General features: G+C 30.0%; 1 protein-coding gene across 1 annotated transcript; it reads left to right on the forward strand.

The window, feature by feature from the left end:
- Positions 1–6,126: 6,126 nt before the first annotated feature.
- On the forward strand, positions 6,127–10,305 carry LOC107850490 (systemin receptor SR160). Its single transcript, XM_016695049.2, has one exon. The coding sequence runs from the start codon at positions 6,422–6,424 to the stop codon at positions 10,061–10,063; it is 3,642 nt and encodes a 1,213-aa protein (XP_016550535.2). The 5' UTR covers positions 6,127–6,421; the 3' UTR covers positions 10,064–10,305.
- Positions 10,306–10,682: the final 377 nt, after the last annotated feature.

Below are 10,682 nucleotides of genomic sequence, written 5' to 3' on the forward strand. Positions count from 1 at the left end.
TTTTTTTTTTTTTAAATCATGTTTATTTGAAAAAGTTAGGTATTTGATTAAATTTTGAGAGAAAACAAATATTTTTGAAAAATTGACAGAAGCAAAAAAGGATAGTATTTCTGCAAATACTTTTTGAAGAAAAATATTAAATACTTTTAAAAAATTTGACTGAATAGATGTTCAAAACTACTTACTTCGTTTCGTTTTAGTTGACCCTCTTTCTAAAAATATTTGTTTCAATTTAATTGTTCCTTTTGATGAAATCAAAAGTATTTTATTATGTTCTTCCAATACCACTTTCACATTAAATGACTAAATAAAGTATATTTACTCAAATTTATATTTTCAAATCATAATTAATAAGACTAATTTGGTAAAATAAACCCCTAATAAATACTTTTTTAAGGAAAGTGATAAGTAAAAAAGGGCCAACTATTTTGAAACAAAGGAAGTACTTATTAACTTTATTGGTTAAATACAAATTACTACTCAAAAGAAATATTTAAAAACTACTTTTAAGAAAATATTATTTAAGGTGTGATTCTAAAAATTTAGCAAAACAAATACGCTTATTGAAAGTTGGATGGTAGATTTCCTATTTTCCTTCTCATAATAAATTGCTTTTCGTTTCTTACTGCATTTTCCTTTTTTTCCCCCTTTTAAACTGAGATGGTCACGTTGGGAAGCTACCAAAATTGAAAGTAATTATGAGTGCACAAATTCCAACTCGCATAAAAAATGTGAGAAAGTATGATCATGAATATAAACCCCAAACAATGCAAGATCCTGGAAAATTTCATTTCAATCCCCATTAACTTCATTGCAATTATTACTGAAAAGAAAGAAAATGCACAATATTTTTTCTAACTTCATTGCAATTATTACTGAAAAGAAGGAAAATGCACAATATTTTTTCTATAAATCACAAAGAAGAAAATCAACTTAATTTTCTAGTTTAAATTTAATATCAAGTTTGTGTGATGGATGGGGAGTTGGTAGGTTCGTATTGAGTGGAGATATATGTGATTTAACTTACACATATATTGTTAACTAGATGTCCACTGCCTGTGCTACTACGGCCTCAACATATATTATTTTTTAGTTTCAATTTATGTGCTACTAATAAAATTTAGACAATTAATCTTTAAAATAATTTTAAATTTTAATTATCATAATTTATATTACTTTTTTTTTTATCTAATTTAAGTGAAAACTGATATAATTTTGAGAGTCGACTAAATATATATCTTTTAAATTTTTTAAGTAGTAATTATGTGATTTATAATTTTTTTACATAATTTTTCAATAAGATATTACTGTTCTCTTAGTCTCAGTTTTATGTGGCACAGATAAAATTTTGACAATCAGTAAATTTACAACATATTATATCTCATTTTCAAATAATATATGTGACTTTATGTCTTTCTTTGTCCCTTCCCAATATATATGCACAAATATAATTTCGATAGTCAACTAAATCTTTTATGTTGACATATTATTTTGTGTTTATTTTACCTTTTTATGAAATATTATTAATTTTTTAATGCTTAAATGACTATAATAATTAATTAGGGATGATATAATAAAATCACGATTGAAGTCGCTAAACAGACAAGTGTTAAAATGACTTATAATAACTAACTAGAAGTGATATAACAGAATTATTATAAAAAATTACTTATGAAAAAAATTTAAGTGAATCTCATATAAGACGTCAAGATAATTTAAGACATCAAGATTTAATTTATTATTTTATGTCTATTTTATTCTTTTTTATTAATTTTTTAATATTTAGATGACTCATAATAATTAATTAGGAGTGATAGAGTAAAATTATCGTTGAAACAAACATGTCCGAAATGTCTATTTTACTTATTTTTATTAAATATTATTAATTTTTTAATACGTAAATGACTTATAATAATTAATTAGAGATGATAAAGTAAAATAATGGTTGAAACAGCTGAAGCAGACAATAAAAGCAGGCATATCAATCTGTTGCCTGCTTCAGCACTCAAACTCCATCTTATAAATAAGTAATATAATAATATATAATATTTTAAAGTTTTAATTCTTGTTATTATTTTAAAGTTTTAATTCTTGTAGTAGCTTATTCGTATATACATTTTCACAAAATAGAAGGGCAATACATTTTTGGATCAATTTTAAATCTAATTGTATAAATATTTTATTTTTGTGGTGTCACTATCATTTTTTCATGACTCATCACTTTTACAGTATCTGATAAATTCATATAATTATTCAACTAAGTAAAAATTTGTAGAGTAATTAAAACTTAAATTAGAAATAAATTGACAAAAAACTTTATATGAGGACTAATAAAATCTCATATTCTCTTTTATACTCCCTTCGTATTTTATTACTTGACATATTTATCTTTTACACAACTCTTAAATAAAAATTAGTAATAAATAATGCAAATTGACTAATACGGTCCTATTAAACTCACATTAAATATTGTCATTATCGATTGAAATTAATTACTCCTTCATTAAATTATTAAGGGAAAAGTTGAAAAAATGTATTCAATTATCTCTTGATTCTTTAACATGTCAATTGTTTTGAAACAAAATTTTTAACCAAACATGTCAAATAATATGAAACGAAGAGAGTATATAGTAATTTCATTAAATTACTAAGGGCAAAGTTGAAAAAAAAATATTCAATTATCTCTTGATAATTTAACATGTGAACTATTTTGAAACAATTTTTTTTTAATAAACATGGCAAATAATATGAGATAAATAGTAAGTAAAGAAATATACATATATATAGAGAGAGAGAGGGGAGAGAGATGTCACTTAAATTAGTAGTAAAAATAGAAGAAAAACTATTATAAATTATAATAATTAAAAAGTTAAATTATTTAAAAATATTAATTTACTATCAATGACACAAAATTTTTAACAAGGAGAGTAACATATATTATTTGAAAATTATATAAAAAAATATTATAAATTGCAATAGTTAATAGTTTAAAATATATATATCTATCTATCTATCTATCTATATATATATATAACTAAAGCATAGTAAAAATATAATTGATTATCTAAATTTTATTTGTGTCACATAAATTAAGACTATAACATATATTGGGCCCATGCTTACACGGGCCTTCGATATCTAGTATTACTTACTTATAAAGGGCAATAAGCAGGCAATTCTTCGACATGCTTGCTTGTACTGCTTGCTTCAGTTGCTTCAATGTTATTTTACTATATTATCCCTAATTAATCATTATAAGACATCTAATTATAAAATAATTAATAATATTTAATAAAAATGATAAATTGAATATAAAATAATAAATTAATTGTTGACGTTTTATTTCTACTTGATATTTTATATGAGATCTATTTAAATTTTTTCATACGTATTTTTTATAGTAATTTCATTATATCACTGTTATAGGCCATTTAAGACATGTCTGTTTCGTTGTTTCAATTGTGATTTTATTATATCACCTGTAATTAATTTTGAAAAAAAAGATAAAATAGAAATAAAATAATAAATTAACTCTTGATGTTTTGTACTACCTTCTTCAGCAACTTTAATCGTAATTTTACTATATCATCCCTAATTAATTATTATAAGCCATTTAATGATAAATTAACTCTCAATGTTTTAAATTAATTAGATGTATTATGTGAGACTCATTAACAATTTTTTCACATGTATTTTTTATAATAATTTTGTTTTATCACTTTTGATTAGTTGTTATAAGTTATTTAAGATATGTCTGCTTCATTGTTTCAATCGTGATTTTATTAAATCACCCTAATTGATTTTTATGGTCATCTAACCATTAAAAAAAATTAATAATATATCATAAAAAAATAAAATACACACAAAATGATATGTCAATATAAAATATTTATTTGACTATTGAAGTTATATTAGTGCCACACAAATTATGATGGGACAGAAGAAGACATAACTTATTGAAAAATTATGCTAAAAGCATTATAAATCAAATATGTAACAACTTAAAAATATAAAATATATAAAATATTCAACTGCTCTCGAACTTATGTCAATGTCACTTAAATTAAAATTGAAAAAAAAATATTATGAATTATAATAACTAAAAATTTAAATTATTTTAATAATTATTTATTTAAATTATATTTATATTATATAAATTAAGGTAAAAAATAATATATATTAGACTCGAGCACGGGCCTTCGAGTACAAATATAATTTGAAGAGCACAATTTCTGAACAGGCACCGGCAGAGGCCATGCCTGTTAGAGAGGGAAACATCCTCGCAGGAACACAAGGGCCCCTCCCATCTGTACAATTCTCTCCTCTCTTTTATTGGTCTTAATATATTTAATTTTCTGTATTATATTTATTTAACTTGTAAAATGACTTAAAGACTTGGATTAAATCCTAATTAATCCCTCATCATAAGGACCTAAATTGACAATTAATTACTGAGGCAAATGGAATCTCCTATTATTAAAATTAGAGAGTGATGGATATACCCTTATTTAATCACACGTACGCGGCAACCTACACAGACAAATACTTGTTTAGTACCCCTCCATCCTAATTTACTCGTCTCAAATTTTTTAATTTATTTTTTTATTTTACTTGTTATTTTTCATTAATCAAGATAAGATAATTTTTTTTTTTATCCTTATTATTAATTATTTTTCTCCAAACTAAAATATAAATATCATTTAATAGGAACACTATGGTAAAGTAGCCATACTATTAATTATTTTTTTAATCAATATGCAATGTCAAATTAAGACAAATAATGAGATGGAGGAAGTATTATTTTTATTTGTTCATATTTGCCTTGACATATATGATATTATATAACTTTTAATAATTATTAATCATCTAAATATTGATAAATAAATATATTTAATACTACATTACCAACAATAACATATTCCGTCAAATCCTACAAGTAAGATTTAAGAAGGATAAAATATATACAAACCTTACCACAACATCAGAAAGTTAGAGAAGTTATTTTTGAAAAACTCTCTAACTCAAGTGCAACAAATTCAGGTACTTTCTTCGTTTCATTTTACTTGATTTTTTTTTTAAATATGATTGTTTCAAATTAGTTATCCATTTTCGCAAATCATGAGTGTTTAATTACCTATTTCTCATATTATTCTCCGTATTAAATAACTAAAGAAAATAGTAATAGTTAAATTTAGCGTTTCAAGATATCTTTAATAAGATTAATTTTTAAAATATACTCTTAATTAATATTTTTTTAATGAATTTATCAAGTCAAAAAAGACTAAGAAAATGGTCGAAGGGAGTACAAAAAAGAGGAACAATAATTAAAACTAGCAAGAATAAAAAATAAATACAAAATAATAAAATTATTATCTCCTAATTTTTAAACTGAACAAGTAAAATTGAATAATTATTTTTAATATATTAAATATGTAAAATTGAATGGAGGGATCAAATGTTGTTTTATCCATTAAATAGGTGACGCTTTAGTTAAATAAGGAGACATATGTTTTTTTTTTTTTTTTTTTTTTCCATTTTATCATTATGAAGACAGTAGTATATAATCAAGAAACTAGAGAATTACATTTTTTTAAAGGTGTATATTAAAAGTAAGTTGGTAAAAATATTATTTATTGTTTAAAAATAAATTAATTTATTGAATGCTATATCTAACCTAAAAACATTACTCTCTCCATTCCAAATTATATGTCATCATTTCCTTTTTCATTCGTCCCAAAATAAGTGTTGTCTTTTTTTATTTGACAATTTTTTAAAGGCACAATTATCCTTTTACCCTTATTGGTCCCATTTAATTAAAAAAAATATTGACACATTTTTTGATAAAGGATAATTTGGTAAACTTTACCAAATCTTCTCTTATTTCTTAAATTCTGTGCCCGATCAAATGACGACATATAAAATGGAATGGAGGGAGTACTTATTTGCTATAGAATAATATTATTTACAGCTAATGAATTTTAAAAAAATTCCTTCTATACATTAAAAAAGAGTTTCAAAAAGGCCCTTCCTCTAAATTTCAAAAGTTAGGTTTCCCATATAGATAATTTTACACAAGAAAAAAGAAGACAATACAAATATAGACAGATGAAACCAAATTTCAAATCATACTTTGAGGAAGAAAAAAAAATTACATATACACAGAGAGAGAGCTGAAAATATGGGTCACATGGCATGTGGTGCACCAGCTGTGTCCACTCTTCTAACCCCCCGCACCCCACCCCACCCCACAGAGTTTGTTGTCAAATTTTCACTATACATACCCTTCTTACCTTCCTTACTCTGCCTTTTGACTCTCTTCACATTCTACTACTACTTCAGAAAAGAAAATGGAACTTCAAGAACTGAAGCTATAGATTCAAGAAAACATCATTTGAACTAAAAAAAGCTCAAATCTTTGAAGATGAAAGCTCACAAAAGTGTGTGTTTCCAACACCCTTTAAGCTTAAACAACCTTTTCTTGCTTAGTTTTTATCTACAACCTCTCTTTGTTCTTCTCCTTATCTTCTTTCTTCCTCCATCTTCACCAGCTTCTGTGAATGGCCTTTTCAAAGACTCTCAACAGCTTCTTTCCTTTAAAGCTTCACTTCCTGCTAGTAGTATTCTTCAAAACTGGTTGTCTTCCACTGACCCTTGTAGTTTCACTGGTGTTTCATGCAAGAATTCTAGAGTTTCTTCTATAGATCTTTCAAACACTTTGTTAAGTGTTGATTTCACTTTGGTGTCTTCTTATTTGATTGGCTTGTCTAATTTGGAGTCTTTAGTGTTGAAAAATTCTAATCTTAGTGGTTCTTTGATTGCTGTTGCCAAATCCCAATGTGGGGTTTCTTTGACCTCAATAGATCTAGCTGAAAACACAATTTCAGGGCCTGTTTCTGATATCTCTAGCTTTGGTGTTTGTTCAAACCTTAAGTCCCTTAATCTTTCCAAGAATTCTATTGACCCTCCTGGTAAAGAACTTGTTAAAGGTGCAACCTTTAGCCTTCAAGTTCTTGATCTTTCTTACAATAATATCTCAGGTCTAAGCTTTTTTCCATGGCTTTCTTCTACGGGGTTTAGTGAGCTTGAGTTCTTTTCTATTAAGGGTAATAGGCTAGCTGGGAGTATTCCTGAATTGGACTTCAAGAATTTGTCATATTTGGATCTTTCTGCCAATAATTTCTCAACTGTTTTTCCTTCATTCAAAGATTGCTCCAATTTACAGCACTTGGATTTGTCATCCAACAAGTTTTATGGTGATGTTGGTGCTTCACTTTCTTCATGTGGGAAACTCAGTTTTCTCAACCTTACCAATAACAAGTTTGTGGGGTTGGTCCCTAAGCTACCAAGTGAAAGCCTACAGTTTTTGTACTTGCAGGGGAATGATTTTCAGGGTGTTTTCCCTAACCAGGTTGCTGATTTGTGCAAAACTGTGGTGGAATTGGACTTGTCTTACAATAATTTCTCAGGTATGGTTCCTGAGAGTCTTGGTGGATGTTCCAGTTTGGAACTTCTTGATATTTCGAATAATAATTTCTCTGGTAAGTTGCCTGTTGATACCCTGTTGAAGTTGAGTAACCTGAAGACTATGGTGTTATCATTTAACAACTTTATTGGTGGTTTGCCTGATTCTTTGTCCAATTTGGTGACATTGGAGACTTTGGATGTGAGTTCTAATAATCTCACTGGGATTATTCCTGATGGGATTTGTAAAGATCCTATGAATAGCTTGAAAGTGTTGTACCTTCAGAATAATTTGTTCAGAGGCCCTATACCTGACAGCCTAAGCAACTGTTCACAGCTGGTGTCACTTGATCTCAGCTTTAATTACCTGAATGGGAAAATACCATCTAGTTTTGGGTCATTGTCAAAGCTGAAGGATCTTATCCTTTGGTTGAATCAGCTTTCAGGAGAAATCCCACAGGAACTGATGTACATGCAGGCCTTGGAGAATTTGATTCTTGATTTTAATGAATTAACTGGACCAATACCTGCAAGTCTTAGCAACTGTACCAAGTTGAATTGGATTTCATTGTCAAATAATCAATTGAGTGGTGTGATACCAGCTTCTCTGGGTGGTTTGTCGAATCTTGCCATTCTAAAGCTGGGTAACAACACAATCTCTGGGAGTATCCCTGCTGAGTTGGGTAATTGCCAGAGCTTGATATGGTTGGATCTCAATACTAATTTCCTGAATGGCTCCATTCCACCGCCTTTGTTCATGCAATCTGGTAAAATTGCAGTGAAATTGCTGACGGGAAAGAGTTATGCGTATATCAAGAATGATGGGAGCAAGGAGTGCCATGGAGCAGGGAATTTGCTGGAGTTTGGAGGGATTAGACCAGAACAGCTGGATAGAATCTCAACCAGGCATCCTTGCAATTTCACAAGAGTTTATCAAGGTGTCACTCAGCCAACATTTAACCACAATGGCTCTATGATATTTCTTGATTTGTCTTATAATAAGTTGGAAGGTAGTATCCCAAAGGAATTGGGGAGCATGTACTATCTTTCTATATTGAATTTGGGGCATAATGATCTGTCTGGTGCGATTCCTCAAGAACTTGGAGGCTTGAAGAATGTTGCAATTCTTGATCTGTCACATAATAGGCTCAATGGCTCGATCCCGAATGCCCTCACCAGCCTTACACTGCTTGGAGAGATTGATCTGTCAAACAATAATCTCAGTGGAATGATTCCTGAATCTGCACCATTTGATACATTTCCAGATTATAGGTTTGCGAATACTTCCCTTTGTGGGTATCCTCTCCAACCTTGTAACCCAGGACCAAAATCAGATGCGAATCAGCATCAGAAGTCTCACCGCAAACAAGCATCCTTGGCAGGGAGTGTGGCAATGGGTTTGTTGTTCTCCCTCTTCTGCATCTTTGGTTTGATTATTGTTGTCATTGAGACGAAGAAGAGAAGGAAGAAGAAGGAGGCTGCTCTTGAAGCGTATATGGATGGTCATTCACATTCTGCAACTGCAAACAGTGCTTGGAAGTTTACGAGTGCTCGTGAGGCGTTAAGCATCAACCTTGCAGCATTTGAGAAGCCTCTCAGAAAACTCACATTTGCAGATCTTCTTGAAGCCACCAATGGTTTCCACAACGACAGTCTTATAGGGTCTGGTGGTTTTGGTGATGTCTACAAAGCTCAGTTGAAGGATGGAAGTGTTGTAGCCATTAAGAAGTTGATACACGTCAGTGGACAGGGTGATCGAGAATTCACTGCTGAGATGGAAACTATAGGGAAGATCAAGCACCGGAACCTAGTCCCTCTTTTGGGTTACTGCAAAGTAGGGGAGGAAAGACTACTGGTTTATGAATATATGAAGTATGGAAGTCTTGAAGATGTCCTACACGATCGTAAGAAAATTGGAATCAAGCTCAATTGGCCTGCACGAAGGAAAATTGCCATTGGAGCTGCAAAAGGGTTGGCTTTTCTACACCATAACTGCCTTCCACACATTATTCACAGAGACATGAAATCAAGTAATGTCTTGCTTGATGAAAATTTGGAAGCTAGAGTATCTGATTTTGGAATGGCAAGGTTAATGAGTGCTATGGACACTCATTTGAGTGTCAGCACCCTTGCAGGCACTCCCGGATACGTTCCTCCTGAATATTACCAGAGCTTTAGATGTTCAACCAAGGGAGACGTGTATAGTTTTGGTGTCGTTTTACTTGAGCTTCTAACTGGCAAACAGCCAACGGATTCAGCTGATTTCGGTGACAATAATCTGGTCGGATGGGTAAAGCTTCACGCTAAAGGGAAAATAACTGATGTCTTCGATCGAGTACTACTGAAAGAGGATCCAAGTATTGAGATTGAACTTCTACAGCACTTAAAGGTAGCTTGTGCTTGCTTAGATGATCGACATTGGAAACGTCCTACTATAATTCAAGTTCTGGCAATGTTCAAGGAGATACAAGCAGGGTCAGGCATGGATTCCACGTCAACGATCGGAGCTGATGAAGTCAATTTTAGTTCGGTTGATGGAGGGATAGAAATGGGCATAAATGGAAGTATAAAAGAAGGAAATGAGCTTAGCAAACACCTTTGAATGCAACAAGAAGAAGATTGAGGGTGCTGAGAGTTTGTTTGAGCTCCCAAATTTTCCAACACCTTCGAAACTATATGCAAAAAAAAGAGAAGAAAAGAAAAGAAATGCCAGTGTAATTTTTAGTCAATTATTGTATGTACCACTAGTTGTCTCCATAAAATCTTGTGTAATACATAAAAGAAGGTTGTTTTTTAACTTGTAACAGTGTTGTATATAAATAGTGTATGAGTTTGTTTTTGCTACTTTTAGTCCACATTTGGTTCTCTTTGCTTTTCTTGAGGTACTTTACATAGCCATTAGATTCAGATCTAATCCTTAAAAGCAGCTGTTAGACTTCTGACCTCAGTGATGGTGACTAAGTGAATGGTATTTTTGGCCCTTTCTTCAAGGGTTTTCTTGTGTTTACTTTCTCATACTTCCTTCCGTTTCTCCTTTATCTTCAAATTTCCTAATTCGTTTCTTACATATTTTATTCTTTTAGTCTGGTAAAAAAACAAATAGTATTATTTTCCTATAATTAGAAGTAAGTTAACTAACAAAAGAGAGTTATTCGAATTGTAAACACGTCTCACTTTCAAACTTTCAACTCTATGGTCGTTAATAACTTTCAACTCTATGG

The sequence above is a fragment of the Capsicum annuum genome, chromosome 12 (assembly GCF_002878395.1).
Source record: "Capsicum annuum cultivar UCD-10X-F1 chromosome 12, UCD10Xv1.1, whole genome shotgun sequence".
Taxonomy (NCBI): domain Eukaryota; kingdom Viridiplantae; phylum Streptophyta; class Magnoliopsida; order Solanales; family Solanaceae; genus Capsicum; species Capsicum annuum.

Excerpts from the sequence above, each read along its gene's own strand:
- LOC107850490 (XM_016695049.2), top strand. The coding sequence starts at position 6,422 with ATGAAAGCTCACAAAAGTGTGTGTTTCCAACACCCTTTAAGCTTAAAC.